Below are 19,070 nucleotides of genomic sequence, written 5' to 3'. Positions count from 1 at the left end.
CCTCAAATAGAAATTTTGTTGTTGTTCTTGTCTGAGTTGTAAATACGAACCACTTGACTTTTTAAAGCCATATTTAGTATGTATTACATCATAGCTTATTGATTATATTTGATCATCGAAATCTCATGCACCTAGGAAAGTTTCCTTCTCTCTCCCTGAAGGACTATTTCATACTTCTTTCTTCAAATTTCTAACACTCTTCTCCCAAGATCACTCTGATGATGATGACAATGATGACGTTGCTTCCTACTTTAGAAAGAAGAAGGAAAACAGTTGAAGGAATGAGTAGAGAATTTCCAAAGACTTCTACCTCTGTAAAAACCCACCTATTTCCAGCTGTTTCCACATTGAAAAATATGGTAAAAAGAAATAAATTTAAAGTACCTGTGATACCACACTTCTTTTCTATCTTTTGCCATAAAGTTTCCATTTTTTTTTTTTAACTAAAACTAGTCCTCCATTTTTGAATTCTTTCTCATCATCCCCCCCTTTTTTAAAAAAAAATTTTTTTTTTTAACGTTTATTTATTTTTGAGACAGAGAGAGACAGAGCATGAACGGGGGAGGGTCAGAGAGAGGGAGACACAGAATCTGAAACAGGCTCCAGGCACAGAGCCCGATGAGGGGCTCGAACTCACGGACCGCGAGATCATGACCTGAGCCGAAGTCAGCCGCTCAACCGACTGAGCCACCCAGGCGCCCCTCTCATCATCCCCTTTTAATTAATTAAGAAGAACACCACATTTTGTACCAGATCACTCTTGTTAATATACAGATACACTACACTGCTAGGTCTCCAGTCTTGAAGAATAAAAAATTTTCTTTTAATTCTGTTTTCCCTACCAGTTACCACTCCCTTTTGTTTGTTCTTTTTTGCAGCAAATTCCTAACTTGTTTGTACCTACCATCTCTATTCTCTTTTATCTACTCTCTTAAATCTACTTTAATCAGATTTCAACTAACAAAACTCCTATTACTAGTGACTTCCATGTTACTGAATCCAATGGTCAATTCTTTCTGTTCATCCTACTTGATCTATCATCAACAGTTGTCATTTTATACTTTGTCCTTCAGGGTATACTTTCTTCACCTGAATGTTTCGAAGATACCACCCATTCCCAGTCCTCCTTTTTAGTTACCTTTGTTGGTTAGTCTTCTTCTCTTTGAATGTTGGAGTGTCTCATAGCTCAGTCGTTGGAACTCTTCTCTTTCTATACTTACACTTCTAGTTGTAATTAGAATTAAAGAATTTTCCTCCCACACTACAGCTTATTTCTTAGCAAGTGTAGATTATAGAAAGTAAAATGAAATATTGCTATTTTAAAGCTATCTTTCAGACTTTCAAACCCCATTTCAAAACTTGCAGTGAGAACTGAGGCACTTTGGGAGATTTACCATCTAGTGGCAAGGGTTCGAAAAGTAGATAAGGCTGTTTTAATAAAGACCATTGTGATATAATGTAGTTATTCTTAGGGCATGATAGAAGATGTATGTTGTATTTGTTTTATCTCATAAACCTGTAAAGATATTTTTAAAAGGAGTTTTATATGAACTTGGGCAGTGTATTGGCATTATTTTATATGACCTCAAACACGTCCATATAGGTATCTGCAAAGGGTGAAATTTAGGAATGACCATTATGAAGAGATTCTATATCAGATCAAATTTTAGTGTCAGTCTATAAAACTTTTATAAAAGCAAATGTGTCTGATATATAGCATTTGAAAATGCAGTTAAAAAATAAGTTTTAGGTGCTTACAATACCACCGCCCAAAAGCAGTTTGTATTTTGAAATCTTGTATTTATGCAGTTTAAAAATGTTGTGATCATGTAATTTCCCTTAGCATAATATAAACATAATATAAACATCCATGCCCTCAAATTTTTAAAAATGAACATGGTGTTTAGGAATTGCACTATATGTATCCCATCTCATGGATTCCTTTTCTTGAACGTTTGGGTTTTGATTATTTTTATTTACATTTATTTTTATTTTTTGCTTTTGTGGATAAAGCTGCAGTGAGCATCCTTTGCATAATTTTTTTTTCTGTTTTAGGATTACTTCCTTAGGATAGATTGCCAGAAGTGGAGTTACTGGGTCAGAGGGTATGAACTTATGAACTTTTTTTCCTTTTTTAAAAAAATAAAAGTAAAACTTTTTGTTTATTTACTGTCCATTCAATTTATATTCATTGTGAACGATGAAAATCATAATGAATTATACTTGGTGCCTGTCGGAAAACTATGTCTTAAGGCAAGGTTCTATGATCAGAGAAGTTTGGGAAATTCCTAAGGTAAGAAGGCCTTTTTATCTTGGTTTACCTCAGCATTTCCTGAACTTAACTGAGCATTGAATTTTTTTTTTTTTTTTATGATGTACTTCATAACATCTGGAAGCTTTACAAAAGATATCATTTATGAACTGATTTAAAATTGAAAATGATTTTATTGGTTAAATTATGTTTTGGTCAAAGCAACTAAATTATCAGGCTTCATTCTAAAATTGTTTTTTAAAATATTAAAATAAAGCTGTTCACTATGTGATTTTTGTGTCTGTCTTTATAAAGTGTCGTAATTTCTACATTTTAAACTTTATTGATTTCTAAAGAACATCTTAATGTCTCCATGGCATCAGATACTTTATAATCTTTAATGAAATTTGGAATATAGACCTAGGACATAAAAGTGGAAGATAATATAGATTGAACAAACCTTTTTCTCCCCTCCCCCCCCATTTTTCCCTACAGAATGTGAAATCCTTTGCATCTTCTGATAGTCTAGCCAAGGTCCAAGAAGTAGCAAGCTGGCTTTTGGAAATGAATCAGGAACTGCTCTCTGTGGGCAGCAAAAGACGACGAACTGGAGGCTCTCTGAGAGGTAACCCTTCCTCAAGCCAGGCAGATGAGGAGCAGATGAACCGCGTGGTAGAGGAGGAACAGCACCAGCAGCAGCAGCAGCAGCTCCGACAACAAGAGGAGGAGCACACCGCAAGGAATGGTGAAGTCATCCGAGCAGAACCTAGGCTTGGAGACCAGAACGACTCCCAGCAAGGACGGTTGGAAGAAAACAACAATCGATTCATTTCGGTAGATGAGGACTCCTCAGGAAATCAGGAAGAACAAGAAGAAGACGGAGAACATGCTGGTGAGCAAGATGAGGAGGATGAAGAGGAAGAGGAAATGGACCAGGAGAGTGATGATTTTGATCAGTCTGATGACAGTAGCAGGGAAGATGAACATACACATAGTAACAGTGTCACAAACTCCACTAGTATCGTGGACCTGCCTATTCACCAACTCTCCTCCCCGTTCTATACAAAGACAACAAAAGTGAGTATATTTAGTTCACTGTTCCCCTGAGACGTTTACCTATCCACATTCATTGTAATGAAACTGTCCTCACACTCTTTGTTATTACCACAAAATTCATCATCAGATGTGTAGTAATAAAATGAACTAATTTTTGTTTTACAGAAAGTATTAGAAACAGAAGTACTGATAATGGCACAATCTTATTACAAACGAAGGGAAGGGTAATTGATCCTATTACTATGAAAAATCATTAATATCAAATTTTACCATAAATTTTATCCCTAGGACGGGTGTTAGTAGTTTGTGTGCAGCAGAGAGTGTTGCAGTGAAACACAATTTGTGTAAATCAAATCGTAAAGAAACTTTTCTTATTTACAAAATGCAGCTGCTGGGGTGGGCTGTGTATTCACAGGTGTCACTCCAAGGCACAAGTTATTGTCAAGTTTCTGCCACCACTTCCCTTATCTGCAGTTTTTGTTTTCCTTCCCATTCCTAGAAGACAGCTCTGTTGTATGTGCCTTCTTATCTCATTCAGCTAGTGGTAGCCCATGGAGTTAGCCATAGTCTTGTTTCAAAAGGTAGGCAGACTTCTGTCTAAACCAGAGAAATCTTATCAACTCTGGGACTTGTTGATTAATCTAGTGCTAGAACAACATTTCCATTGGATGCAGTCCTTTGTGGCTATGCCAGAAATTAAGGACTGAAGTATACCAGTCAGTCATACTGTCTGTCATCTTTGCTACTAGATAGGCAGGGAGGTCCTGAAACATTGAAGTCCGACTGAGATGGAAGGAGGAAGTGATTGGGCAGTTGCAGTAAATTTGGAATTGCCGGTGTTTGTTTGGGATGGCATGTGGACTTCTTTCCTCAAAATACTCCTGGCTACTCCTTAAAATTGTGGTTATGACAAAGGGTGGGGATTGTAGAAGAAAAGAAGCAGCATTATTTCTCTCACTCCCCAATCTTTCTGTTGTAGTCTCTCCCCTCCCCTCCCAATCGAATATAGTCCAAATGAAATGATATAGTACCTGGGCTTTACCTCAAAATAATACTGAAGGGGAGAAAAGGAGACAGTATAGATTGGTCGTGAGTTGCTGATTGTTGAGGCCAGGTTACAGAGATTAGGGTGGGGATGGCTCATGAGTATTCTTCTGTGTGGTTTTCAAAGTATGTTTAAAATATTCTATAATCGAAACATTTGTAAGTTGTAAGGAATATGAACACACATACACACTAACCCTAGAAAATGATAAAGTTGTAAATAGGAGTTTTCTTTACATACTTGGTCTTGTTGACTAGCTCCTAAGTCAAGTAAGTGCTGACTTCTCCTCCTCATTGAATTTTATTTTCTTTGTATTTTGGTGCTGTTGAAATTACAGGAAATTCAATAAGACGTCAGGTACTTTTTGCTGGACTTAGAATTTAATCAATATTTTAGGCAGTGTTGCTATCTATGGTCTAAATTTAAAGAGGAGAGAAAGTGAAAAGAATTATATTCAGAATGAATGAGTTATGTAACACAACTTTTGCCCCCCTCCCCCCCCCCCCCCCCCCCCCAACCAGGCTTCTACGCTCATAAATCTTTATGTTTGCATGCTGTTTGGTTCTTTATTTATCATTTGAAAATTAGATAAAAATCACGACTGTCCATGTAGAATAGACTTATAAGTTAAACAGTTCTTTGGTATGGAATATTTTCATTCAAATGATAGCTTACTTACTTTACAGACATTAAAATGAATAATGTCCATAGTAGTCTATCCTCTTGTTCTTATTTGCTTATTTTTAAATTTTATAGTGAATCAGTGATTTAGCCCATAAAAAATATACAAACAGATGTAACATCGTCTCCCTTAATGTAACTTGACCTGGAATAAAATGTCTCAGGAACTAGGTTTAATACTTGAATTGCTGTATCATTTTTGCTTAAGGCTGTGAAACTTTAAACTCCTTCTAAAACATGTTTATCCCTAATTTACCTAGCCTGTCTACAAGTTTAGATTTTATTTAGTTGGTTTGAGAAGGGGCTGACTTCAGTAGTGATTTATATCCATTCTGCCATCTCTGTCTCAAGGTGTTGAAGTGCTTTGAATCTCTACCCCTAATAGCCACAGCCTGCTTTGTTGGTAAGGCTAAGACCTTTTACAGTGCAGTCCACCCAGCTTCTGTCCCCCAGATCTCTTGATCTCTCCCCCTCAAGGTTACTACATTAAAAGAGGGGGTTTCTACCTCTCTTCTTCCCGAGGATTCAAGTGGAAGAATGGGGCTTAATATTTTACTGCATTATCTTGTTTAAGAAAGAAGTTTAATTGAAACTAAGCATTGTTGAACAATGCAAAGCTATCAGTGAGTTCTGCTACATTTTAAAGACAAGAAAGCCAGCTAGACAAAACATATAGTTTTCCAAAAGGAGAAGTCATTAGATTGTTCTGTAGGAAAACTACCAGTACACAGGTTTGACAGATGTTTTATCTTTTTTTTTCCCTTCAAGATGAAACTGTAAACAGAACTTTTAGGTGTATTTTATGTAGTTATATCGTTACCTCCTTAAAAACAAAGTAACAATTTTAAGGCAGTTTTTTCCTAGTGTCTCTCAGGTCATGAAATGCAAGATATTGTGCAGTCCACACAAGGCCACAGGAGTGGACTGAGTACTAGCAACTACAGGGATAGATGTGTATATGTGCATGAGTGTCTGTATGTATGTGTGTGTGTGTCTGTATAGGTATGCTGTGTACATACTTTTGATATGTTGTTTATTTTGAGGTCATTTTCCTTCACAAATATGGCAAGAAGAATATAAACTATTTGACTGCCAAGGCAGCAATGCCCTTCTGCAATGAGGTATTTTGAGCTTCATTTGGCCCATTTTCCTTTTTTCTATTCTTGAAACTCTTCTTTAGGATCATTCCCAGAGTGCTTTATTTTCTCACCAATACTTTACAGATGTCACCTGTTACTTCATTGCTTAAGAAGAAAATGTCGGTCACTCATGTATATGATAAATCTTAATATAGTAAATAAGGAAACGCTCTCATTATTTCAAATGTAGAACTGTAGATTGCGAGTAACTTGTTTTGTGAGTGTTCCGCAAGACCAGCGAACATTTCTAATACATTTTAACTTGATAAACGAGCAATGTCTTGCAATACGAGTACCATGCGATGCCAAATGTCACATGATCACAGCTCGCTTTGATATACTTCCTAGTCCTTTGATTACAAGCATGTTTCCAGAATGAATTATGCTCCCAAACCAAGGTTTTACCGTATTTTTATTTTAGAGCAGCTTTAAATTTTGATCATTCTAAACATAAAACACTTCAACAGATTTTACCCTTGGCCACAGTTTCTTTTAAGTCTTCTTAAACTGTGACTTTTAAGAAGAGTAGTGGTAAAAGAATCATTAAAAAAAAAAACCCTTTTAATGTTAATATGGGATTAGCCTTTTACTTTACAGTTTTATCCAACATATCTTTCACGTGTTTTTTTTTTTTTTTGGGGGGGGGGGTGCAGTTTCTTAAATATACCCTGGAGCCAGCTATACTTACTTATTCAATCATTCCTGAACATGCTGTATATGCAAATATATTAATGAGAAAATCCACTTTTGGTCTTTCCTTGCCTTGGTCTTTTCTTTGAAAACATACTGAAACTATCAAAACTCTTAGGGCAGTCTTTTTTTCCCCCAGTCACCAAAGATTTGTTCATATGGGAACCTACGTAATAATGTACATTAGAAATTTCAGACCATCTTAATGTTAAAAGTCACGTGTAAGGGCAGTCAAGAATTGGTATTTATTAAGCCCGTATACTGTTTGCAAGTTCCTGTGATAGATAAGTAAGTAGAAGTTACAGAGAGACCAAAAATGACACTGTAAGTGACCAGAGATTTTAATCCAGATCTGCCTAATTTAACAAAACAAAACAAAACAAACAAACAAACAAAAAAACCCCCACACCTTTCTTTCCATGTGCTATGCTGCCCCTTATGGTAGAATTTGGAAAATATTGCTACACAAGATTTTCAGCAGAACTACAAGTCTATTCAGGTTCTAGACTCTGGAGTGGGATAACTTTCTAATACAATGTCGCATTTGAAATCATTAGGGCTCAGTTAAGTGGTTTTCCATGTGGTATTTAACAAAAATTATTGAAGATATAAAGGTTCAAGGCTAAAATTGTAACAAGAAGAAATGACAGTGAAATTTGAGATTGGAAAACAGGTATCACTTTTCCAGAGTACACCAAACATGTTTTTAAGCAAGAGTTCTGTGCTATTTCTGTAAATTTGACTAGTCTGCCTATAAATTCTAAAGTCAACTTGCTTCCTCAGATAGGAATGCTCATCTTTTCAGTTTTAACTCCCTCTGTACAGCCTTATATTAAAAAAAAAAAATCTTGGCGTGCCAGGGTGGCTCAATCTGTTAAGTGTCTGACACTTGGTTTTCACTCAGGTCATTATCTTATGGTTGTGAGATTGAGGCCTCATTGAGCTTGTGCTGGGCGTGGAGCCTACTTCAGATTCTCTTTTTCCTTCCTTTGCCCCTCCCCTGCTTGTGTGTGTGTGTGTGTGTGTGTGTGTGTGTGTGTGTGTGTGTGTGAGGGGGGGGGCGGGCGGATCTTGTTTTCTAGAGAGATGCCCAGCCCATACATAAAACTCTTTTTACATGTTTAATGCAGAGTAGCAACTCATTTTCCACTAAAATGAAAAGCAAATGAGGTTACCATTAGACCAAGTCTTTTGTATTCTCCTGATGTTTTCATGAACAAAACCATGCTTGAGCACCAGTTTCTGCTTCTTCCATGCCTGTCTTGTTGTCTTCCATCTGTTGTCACGTAATTTTGTTCCTTAACCTCAAATTAGTCTATTTTTTCCCATCCTGACTGTTAGATTTCTCCTAGTAACTAAACAGCTTTTTTATCCTTTTTGCCTCAAATAAGAAATAAATATCTATTAAAATTGACAAAAGTCTGAGGCTTTTTCTTGTTTCTAGATTCTAAACAGTAGAGAAATTGGGCACAATGATCACTAGCCAATTAGGGGATCAGAATGACAGTTTTGTTTCTAGTCTTCCATTCTCCAACCACTCTTTTGAACAAGAGCTCCTGAGAAACTTTGTAGGACAATGTGACTAACATCTGAAATCTAACAGGCTGTAAATTCTATTCTGTTGAATGTAGAGTTCTAGAGAGTGATGTCTGCTTCAGGAAGTCCCTAGCCTTCCTTGTCTTGTTCTTGTTAAGACAAAGAACTTAAATTCAAATTCTGTTAGGTGTAAATACATCCAGAGAGCAACAAGAGCTATGTAAGGCACTCATCTTGAATAACATCCACTAGTAAACATAGCCCAGTGAATAGAGCCTTGCTTCCCACCTTTGTGAAGGAGGATACCATAGAAATATTCACTTTGCCCAGTTTAACCCAATTTTAAACACATGGATTTGGGGCTCCTGGGTTGCTCAGGCAGCTAAGCGTCCAACTCTTGATTTCGGCTCAGGTCATGATGTCATGGTTTGTGGGTTCGGGCCCTGCATCGGGCTGTGCGCGGACATTGCAGAGCCTTCTTGGGATTCTCTCTCTCCCTCTCTCTCTGCTCCTTCCTCACTTGTGCATGCATTCTCCCTGTCTCCTGTCTCTCTCAAAAAACGTTAAAAAATTTTTTTTAAAACTTTAGAAAAAAAACCACGTGGATTCACTCATATGTGGAATTTAAGAAATAAAACAAACAAGCAAAGGCAAAAAAGAGAGGCAAACCAAGAAACAGACTCTTAACGACAGAGAAAAAACTGGTGGTTACCAGAGGGGAGGTGGGTGGGGGGATGGGGAAAATAGGTGATGGGGATTAAGGAATGCACTTGTGATGAGCACTGGGTGTTGTATTGAAGTGTTGAATCATTAAATTGTACACCTGAAAATATTACACTGTATGTTAACTAACTGGAATTTAAATACAAACTTTAAAAAATAAACATGTGGAGAGGATAGTGGAAGTGGAGGGAAGGGGACACCCTGGAGAAGATGGGTTTTCCCTTAAAATGGTAGAGTGAAAGTAACTTTTCAGATTTGAACTTGAATTCTGATTTTGCCACCTATTATATGACAATGATCTCATGGACTGTTTCTTTATCTGTAAAATAAGACTATAATACCTACTTCTCAGGGTTTTTATAAGGATTAAGTAAAAAATATATTTATATAAAGCAAGTAAGTACTGTAGTGCCTGGGACACTCAGGTGTCAGTTGACAAATGAAGGCTTGTGACCTTATTTCTGTTTATCTGTCTCCTATCCCTCACCCTTAATCTCACAAATACACTTCATTCCCCACAAAGGAAATAAGTCTTGTGTTTTTTTTTAATGACCTTTAGAGTTCAGTCATCATATCACCCTCTAGTGGAAAAAAATATAAATAAATAGATAAATACTTGAAAGAGTATAGTTGTGGATTGGGAACAAACTGTAATAAGCTGAGCGCCATCTCTGATAAAAATGTGACATAAATTTCCAAGGCAATGCTATTCACAGATCTTCCCAGTTGATAGGTATATGCAATTTCCTTTAATTAGAATTTGTCAGGTTTCTCTAAACTTCATTCTTTTAAAACATGTTTATTTATTTTTAAGGTTTATTTATTTTTTGAGAGAGACCAGAGACAAAAAGCCAACATTTTTGTTGGTGATGGGGAAGATGGTATGAAGAGGATAAAGGAGTGTATATCATCATGGGTTCTGTTTTCACTTTGCTGGATAACTCCAAAATTATGTCTTGAGCGCTCCTCATTCACCCAAGCCTCAGTCCTGCATTTCCAGTTGTCTCTTGGGCATTGTCATCTGAGTGATCCACTGAATGCTAAAATTACTATTTCTTCATACCAATTTTTAATTTTCCTCCTCAGATTTTCTGGTCTCTGTTAGTATCCTGATTTTCTTCTGGTCCTTTGGTGGAAAAATGGTTTGACTTTTTCTTATCTTCTAAACCTATAGGCCCACTGAAGAGTTTAACAGACTTGAATACTTGGTCTTCCTTTTACTTACCCCCAGGTGCTTGTAAGATCCAAATTGGACAGTCTGTGTTTAAAAATGTTAGCAGCATCTTTGCTTATGTTTCTGTTTCTTTGCATAGGCTACAGTGTGATGTGCTTGACAATGAGCTAGCAGTATGAATGATTGGATGAATTTTTAAAAAAACGGATTTTTATCTCTGTATGGATTAGTAACCTCAATATAAATATCTGGTGACTGATTTCCCACTAATGAAGTCAAATCCATAATTGGACATTTGAAGTCTTTCACAATCATACTGTAGTGTCTTTCTACCTGATTTCATTTCCATGGATCCACTTGCTTTTAATGATCCCTGTTTCTCTCTAGCTGGCCAGATCCTTCAAACCCAGGTCTGATTCCATCTCTATTTTTATATCTTCTTAGAATTAGAAAAGTCATTGAACTACTTTTTGATTCTTTACATTACACAGTTCATTTGGTATTGCCTTATGACTTTTGGGTAAGTTTTGTCTTGAGTTGACAGTTCCTACTTTTTTTTTTTTTTTTTTTGAACAGTAGAAATTTGATGTATTTGTCTCTAGTGCTAATTTAGGTTGAGAGTTACAATTCGCAAATTGTAATGTAAACAATTCTCATTTCACCTCTTAAGATGTACTCAGGCTAGACTATAAATTATAAATAAGCATGGCATTTAAATTTTGATTAAAACTCAAATATGCAATATAAAGATAGTTACATTGAAGAATGTTACAATACAATTAGCCATTCTAGGGTAAGACTCTCCTGAGAAGTTGAAATTCCAATTTAAGAACCATATTGCTAAGATGCAGAAATTAATTGAAGGCAACTTCTATAACCATTAGCAATCATCTCTTTGAAGAAAATTTAACAACAGGAAAATACTTAAAAATATAATGTTTGCTGAAAATACAGAACTCAAAACTGTGTATACATTATGATCCTACTTATGAAAGAAACATACATTAAACCTGTATATGCATGGGAAAAGATCAGGAAGAAACCACATGTTAGGAATTCCCTCTGAATATGGTTATTTCTATTATATATTATATACTTTTCAGAATTTCCCAAGCTTGCTACAACAAGCATATATTACTATGATTTATTAAGAAATAAACTGTATCTCCTGGAAACTAGTTCATATTTTACTTAGTCCTTTGAATAACTTCCATAATAATGCTCCAATAGAAGATTGAACAGAAAGGACCCCTCATACAGAAGGGCATTATATAATGATCTCTTCATAAAAATGCAACTGAAGGGGCGCCTGGGTGGCGCAGTCGGTTAAGCGTCCGACTTCAGCCAGGTCACGATCTCACGGTCCGTGAGTTCGAGCCCCGCGTCAGGCTCTGAGCCCCGCGTCAGGCGCTGGGCTGATGGCTCGGAGCCTGGAGCCTGTTTCCGATTCTGTGTCTCCCTCTCTCTCTCTGCCCCTCCCCCGTTCATGCTCTGTCTCTCTCTGTCCCAAAAATAAAATAAAAAACGTTGGAAAAAAAAAATTAAAAAAAAAAAAAATGCAACTGAATATACTGGAAAGCAATGAACTCTAAGAGTTCTTTGTGTAACCAATTCTTCGTATCTCTGGAACTCAGGTACCACCCTGGCAATTTTCTAAGGTCAACTTCCCACATTATTACAAGAGTAACAGTTAGTATAATAGTACCTTTTTTTAATTTTCAAGACATTTATTTGTTTATTTATTCAAAATGTTTATTTTTGAGAGAGAGCATGAGTGAGGGAGGGGTAGAGACAGAGAGGGGGACAGAGGATCTGAAGCGGGCTCTGTCCTGACAGCAGCCAGTCTGTGTGGGGCTCAAACTCCCGGACTGTGAGATTATGACCTGAGCTGCAGTCAGACGCTCAACTGACTGAGCCACCCAGGTGCCCCAGGACATTTATTTAATACGTAGTTTCTTTAGAGAGTTACTTAGAATAGCCTTGACAGCAGTTTTGGCTGTCCATGAAACGTGAATATCATTTAAAAATCTTTCTATAGGCAATTTCTGAGTCTTTTAAAACATATTTCTAAAGTGCTCTACCGGGAAGTCACCAGTGCTTTCCCTCCCCTCTGCTATTCCCAACCCCGTTTCTTCAAACTAAGTAATGTATTTAAACTGCTTAGGTTTTTCCTCCTAATTTTAAGCCTCCTGAGATAATGTCTGAATGAGAGGGGACCTTTGAGGTTGCCAAGTCCAAACTTGTGCCTTTGGCTTTAGCAATAGATTTGGGCTTCAAAATGAAGTCATCACAAAGAAAAACTACAGTGTGAAGTAATATATTTTTAGACAGTTCTACATGATGACATCTGTTACTCTTCTTTGGTCCTTGTTCTTCCATCTAGAGCAGTGACGGCCCTTCTTCTAGAAGACTGGCTGTCATATTTATCCATAATCTTTTCTCCAGATTGAATCCCTTCAGTGAGTTTTCCAAGGTCACCCTCCTTGTTGCTCTTCTCTGGACAGGTTACTCTTGAAGTGTTATGTCCCATAGTCAACGTGGTGCTGCTGACATGTAGTAGAGCCTGACTACTACTGTTCCTGTTCTGAACCTCATCAATATAGTGAAATAGCATTGATAATGATATTAATAGTGATAATAAACCATTTATTGAACACCACTTACTCTGTGTTAGGACATTGTGGTACATTCTTTCCTTATAGAATCTCATCCTGTTACGTAAGTTCTAATTTTTATCCCCATATCAGAGATGAGAAAGAAGAGGTAAAGTAATTCATCATTGGCCAGTCAGCTGATTAGTAGTAGTGGAGCTAGGATTTGAACCCAGGTATCATTCTGGGTCCAGATTGCAATTTGTTAAAATTTGAAAATTCAGTGAAACTGTAATTTTAGGAGGAGGTGGACTGTTGACTAACCCATAAGGCTACCACCCTAACATTTGTTTTCATGCCACCAAAAGTTACCCCAACTTAATCTCTGCTCCCATGGTATATTTAGTATGACTCGTATCACATTGTATTAAAATTGTTTTGCTGCCTCCCTGTTATTCAAGCCCTTTGACTTATTTATCTTGCCTAATAATATTTGTCAGGTATAAGATGCCCCATTACCTAATAACTTGTCAGTAAATAGTGAATAAAGTTACATATTACTTAAAAGTCCTTGACTACATGGATACGTATTTTGCATAAACAGTGATCAGTGTATATGCCGTTTTGTATTCCTGCTTTTAGCAACATTTATGTGCAGGTTTTTATGTAGACATAAGTTTTCAACTCCTTTGGATAAATACCAACAAGCATGGTTGATAGATCATATGGTAAGAGTATGTTTAATTTTGTGAGAAACTGCCAAACTGTCTTTCAGAGTGGCTGTACCATTTTGCTCTTCCACCAGCAATGAATGAGAGTTGCTATTGCCAGCTTTTGTTGTCAGTCTTTTGGATTGTGGCCATTCTAATAGGTGTGTCGTGATATCTTATTGTAGTTTTAATTTGAAATTTTGTAAAGACATGATGTTCAACATCTTTTCATATGTTTATTTGCCATCTTCTTTGAGGTGTCTTTTTAGATCTTTTTTTGCCCATTTTTTAATTGAGTTGTTCATTTTCGTATTGTTGAGTTTTAAGAGTTCTTCATATATTTTGTTCAGCAGGCCTCTATCATATTGTCTCTTGCAAATTTTTGTCCCAGTCAGTGGCTTGTGTTCTCATTCTCTAGTCATTGTCTTTCACAGAGCAGAAGTTTTTAATTTTAAGGAAGTCCAGGTAATCAATGATTTCTTTCATAGACTGTGCATCTGGTGTTGTATCTAAAAGTCATCATCATACCCCCCCAGGGCCATCTACATTTTCTTCTATGTTATCGTTTAGGAGTTTTCTAGTATGTGTTGTGTATTTAGGTCTATGATCCATTTTCAGTTGATATGTGCACGTGCATGGCCAGTTGTTACGGCACCAGTTGTTGAACAGTCTTCGCCCCATTGTATTATCTTTGCTTCTTTGTCAAAGATTAGTTGAATATATTTATGTAAGTCTGTTTCTGGGCTATTTTGTTCCTTTTTGTTTGTTTGTTTCTTGTATCCACAAGATTTTTTCTGGGTAACCTGTGGGAGTCATCACTGGATAGCTCCTCTCTGTTGAATCCCAACCCTCGAGTGTATAGTTTGGGCCGGTAACGTTAGGCAGACTTCTGTGCTGGAAAGAATAGGAGGTAAGAAGAGCTGTCTGTCTGCTCTCTCTCATTTACTAGGCATAGTCCTCGGGCTCATCCACCAACCTCCTTGAGCCTCAGTTTCTTCACCATTAAACAGGAATAGGGTAGCTGCCCTTACTGCAAAAGTGTTGTATGGAGTTTAAATGAGACAATAAATGTGAAATGCTTTGCAAATTTTATTTATTTATTTATTTTAACATTTTTAAAGTTTATTTATTTATTTTGAGAGAGAGTGCGCCAGCAGGGGAAGGGCAGAGAGAGAGAGACAGAGACAGAGAGAGAAGGAACAGTGTGGAGCCTGATGTGGGGCTTAAACTCACAAACCATGAGGTCATGACCTGAGCCGAAGTCATGATTGGGATGCTTAACCGACTGAGTCACCCAGGTGCCCCTGCTTTGCAAATTTGAAAAAGCCGTACAGACATAGGAGATGATCATTTTTATTGTCCTCTTTATTTCTATGTTAGGTGACATGACCACAAACAAGGCAGGGATATATCCAGTGTTGCTCTTCGTTTATTTTTTCTTATTCATTTACTTTTAGGGTTTCTTTTTTTCCAGTCAAGATATGCATCTTTGCCCTTGTGATCAGTGAGGGATTCCTTCCAACACGATAAGAGGTGAACGTAAGTGCAGATAAGCTCATTATTGCAAGTTTCAAGATCTACTTACAGTGGAACAATACTTGTGCATTATCAAGAAAGCAAGTTTGGAAAGGAAATGACATTTTCCTTTTTGATTTGTCCTCTTACCAATACAACACTGTCTTGATTATTGTAGCTTTATAGTAAGTCTTGAAGTTGGGTAGTATCAATCTTCTTTGTTCTTCTCAGCCCTTCTCGGTCTTTTGCCTCTCCACATAAACTTTCAAATCTGCTTGTTAATATCAATAAAATAACTTGCTGGGATTTTGATTGGGATTGCATTGAATCTGTAGATCAAGTTGGGAGGAACTGGCAACTTGACAATATTTACTCTTCCTATCCAAGAACATGGACGTCTCTTTACGTAGTTAACTCTTAATATCTTTTATTAGAATTTTGTAGTTTCCCTCATCAGATCTTATACATATTTTATTAGATATACTTAAGTATTTATTTTGGGGGGTGCTAATGTAAAAGGTAATGTGTTTTTAATTTCAGATTTGCCTGTTCATTGCTGTTACAGGAAAATGATGGGCTTCTGTGTATTTACTTTGTATCCTGCATTCTTGCTGTAATTGCTTATTAGTTCCAAGAGTTTCTTTCTTGATTCTTTCTGATTTTTGACATAGGTGATACTCTCATTTATGAATAAAGGCAATTTTATTCTTCCTTCCTAATCTGCAAATCCTTTATTTCCTTTTCTTGTCTTAACTGCTTAATTAACTAGGACTTCTAGTATGATGTTGAAAAGTAGTAGAGAGTGGGGTGCCTGGGAGGCTCAGTCAGTTAAGCATCTGATTCTTGGTTTTAGCTCACGTCATGATCTCACAGTTCATGGGTTTGAGTCCCACTTCAGGCTCTGCACTGACAGCAGGGAGCCTGCTTGGGATTCTCTCTCTCCCTCTCTCTCTCTGCCCCTTCCCTGCTCGCACGCACACACATGCTCTCTCTCACTCTCTTTCTCTCAAGATAAATTAATAAACTTAAAAAAAAAATTGATTTAAAAAAAAGAGACAGAGAAGTAGTAGTGAGAAAGAAAATCCTTGTCTCATTCCTGATCTTAGTGGGAAAGTTTCTTACCATTAAGTGTGGTATTAGTTGTCAGGTTTTTCAGATGTTTATCAGGTTGGTGAATTTTTCCTCAATTCCTAGTTTGGTAAGAGCCTTTGTATCTTTTATTCTTTTAAAGGTAATTATTATATGCATAATATATACAAAATTCAAAAACCTTCTTATTTCCTTCATCTTGTTTCTACCCTACTCTCTACCTGAGAAGTGGAGGTTTATTTGATATTTCTGAGCATAGAGGAATTTGGGTTACTTTGATATCTTTGCTTAAGCTTTTTCCTCATCTTTTAAATGTCTTCTGTCCTCATCAAGATCCATTCAGAGCTCACCTTCTTTAGGAATATTTCATAGAAATCTGAGCAAAATTCTGGATCTCCATTAGCTCTTTGTTTTTAACTTATATTGTGGTAATTATAGTCACTTTTTTCCTAAAATTTATGTGTATTTAGATTGTTGACAGACCTGATTCTCTGAGATTCTCTGTGTCTTAAAGGATCTTGTACTCTGCATACAGAAAATGCTTAAAAAACTTGAACTTTCAGAAAACAAAATCTTTATGTATTTTGACAAACACTGTCCAATTTAATCCTGTTCCACTTAATGTAAACATTTACAGGTTTTTGAACCTGAGGATAAAAGTTTAAATTTGTCCCTTTTAGATTTTCTAATTTGTAATTTTCCATTGTGCCTCCATTCTCACTCAGTTTCCATTTCACTCCTTCTTAATGAAGGATTATTTCATCACCAAGATTATTTTACCAAGATTCTGTCTTCTAGCATTTTCTATGTTCCTCCCAGTTCTGTAGTTCTCAATGCATATGTATCCACATCCAAATAATTAAATCAGTGATATTTTCAGTGAGGAAATGGAAGCTAGGTTGAGACCTTAAAGGCTAGGTAGGAATTAGTGTTGTGGGAGGCTATAAAGAAATGAAAATAAGGAATCATAACTTTGAATAGTGGTGGAAGTTTTAGAAATAAGTATAGAGCCTTTCTAGGTGACTCTTTGAATATATTCCAGATGTCTGTGTGGGTTTATATTGGGAAAATTTATTTAAATTTTCTTTGTTTACAATTTGTTTCTTAATGGTTTGCCAATAGCTAATGGGTACTTTAAAAGATTGTTTACAGAGTTTCCATGGCATAGGCAACTTACCTTCCCTTGACATTTAGAGGACTGATCTTGGTGCCAAGTACAGGAACTTCACAACATCTTCCTATAGTTTCTAAAGTTTTAACTTGGAAATATTATTTGCTTAATGTTACATGAAGTGAATGAGATAGCAGAGAGTTTAATTTAGATTTTGTTCATATACCAGTCACCCCCTCCCCATCTTTTCCTCCCCAAAACTTCAGTATGTAAAAACAATATTTAAAAAAATAAGGCAACATAAATTTTAAAAATATTTACAAATCTATAATAAACTTGGGTCCATTTTGAAATTAGTGTTTCACCAACTTTAATTTAGACAGTAGTTATTGATTACTAAGCCTTTTATCAGTGATTACAATCTTAAGAATCTTATTAACAAGATTCTTTTCTGCTTATAAGTCTTCTTTTTAGTTTGACTCTTATCCTAGAATCTCAATCCTTCTTTGACCTCTCTTCTGGGGAACAGTTTTCATGTATTTCCTTGCTTTGTTTGCTATATTGAATCTCGTATCTATAAATTATGATAAAGAGAAAAGCCAGGTTGGATGAATTATAGAAGTAGAACACAGAGAAAAAGTATGGTTAGAGAATATAAATTAGCTGTGTTTTAAATACCTAATTTGTAGTCATGATACTATTATTTTTGTTTCTTCTTTGAAAATGGCCTTAAATTCAGTGCTGTTTAGTTTTAACTGAGAAATGCTGTTTGTTTGTTTGTTTGTTTTTTCTATTTAGCATTGGGATTTTTCAATGGGAAAATGTTTAAAAGCATTTCAGAATTCTTTTAGTGAACACTCTAAATGTGGATAGTAGTTTCAAAGAAGGCACAGGCAACTAAAGCCACAAGAGGTACAACTTAGGTTTTTGTGGAAGTCATACATGAGTATATTTAAACATATTTAGTAAATCAGGGAAAGTTTACTATGAAATATCATATAAGAATTAAGAATTCATCTGTTTCTTCATTGAACACTAGAGGGCCATATAGTACCTTATTGTTATTGATTGAGCTGCTTTTAACGTATTTAAATATATTTAGTAATTGCTTGTCTCTCTTCTACTTTGTGTCCTAGTACACTGTTTCTTGCTCAGAATTTGAAAATAATATTTAGAGTGGTTATGTGCATTGATATGTGAGATACCTAGAATTGTCCTTTTTTATTTTTAACCAGGCACTGTATATCTTTATCTGGCTGTTTTTAAACAGCAATAACAACAAAAAGTGAAGAAAGTAAACGTTGGGATAAGTGTACATATGTGCATAAACTTTGCTTTGAGAATATAAGAATGTTTTTAAGAAATTTCTCAAGTAGCTGCACATAAATGCAATAAAACCCAAAAGTCTTGTCATTGTTAACTGCTCTGGGCTTCCTCAACATACATGTGAGGAAAGAATGATCCCTCCAAGATCCCTCCAAGAATTTGTCTCCCTCCAAGTGGAGAAAGTCATGATTGAGCCAGTAAGATTACTCAGGCTCTTAGGAACTGCTGGGTGTGTGTATGTGTCAGGACCCACGTGCACGCTACTGTGCATGTGTGTCTTCCCAAAAACGTGTGAATATTCAGTTTAAAAAACCCATAAACATTGTACAGGCTCTAGAAACTGGCTTTGAGTTACATTTAACCTATAGACTACAACTGATCTTTTTCGTCTCTTTTTTTTTTTTTTAATTGAAGTATAATTGACATATTGATC

The 19,070-nt window shown here is 36.1% G+C and overlaps 1 protein-coding gene across 5 annotated transcripts in view; it reads left to right on the top strand.

Annotated features, from left to right (window-relative positions):
- FBXW7 (F-box and WD repeat domain containing 7) overlaps positions 1–19,070 on the top strand; it is a 226,978-nt gene that overhangs the window by 131,310 nt on the left and 76,598 nt on the right. For 3 of the 5 annotated variants that reach the window (XM_060653998.3, XM_060653997.3, XM_078445696.2), the window contains 2 exons: positions 2,056–2,105; positions 2,747–3,328. In XM_060653998.3, coding sequence (XP_060509981.3) covers positions 2,816–3,328 — 513 coding nt within the window. In that variant the 5' untranslated portion in view covers positions 2,056–2,105; positions 2,747–2,815. Of the gene's footprint in view, positions 1–2,055; positions 2,106–2,746; positions 3,329–15,053; positions 18,777–19,070 lie in introns of those variants that run through there. The other 2 variants (XM_060654002.3, XM_060653999.3) reach the window with 2 other exon arrangements.

Source organism: Panthera onca, chromosome B1 (genome assembly GCF_046562875.1).
Source record: "Panthera onca isolate mPanOnc1 chromosome B1, mPanOnc1 haplotype 2, whole genome shotgun sequence".
In the NCBI taxonomy this organism is placed as follows: Eukaryota; Metazoa; Chordata; class Mammalia; order Carnivora; family Felidae; genus Panthera; species Panthera onca.
Note: the sequence above shows the minus strand (reverse complement) of the source record. Positions and strands in the feature narration are given on the sequence as shown.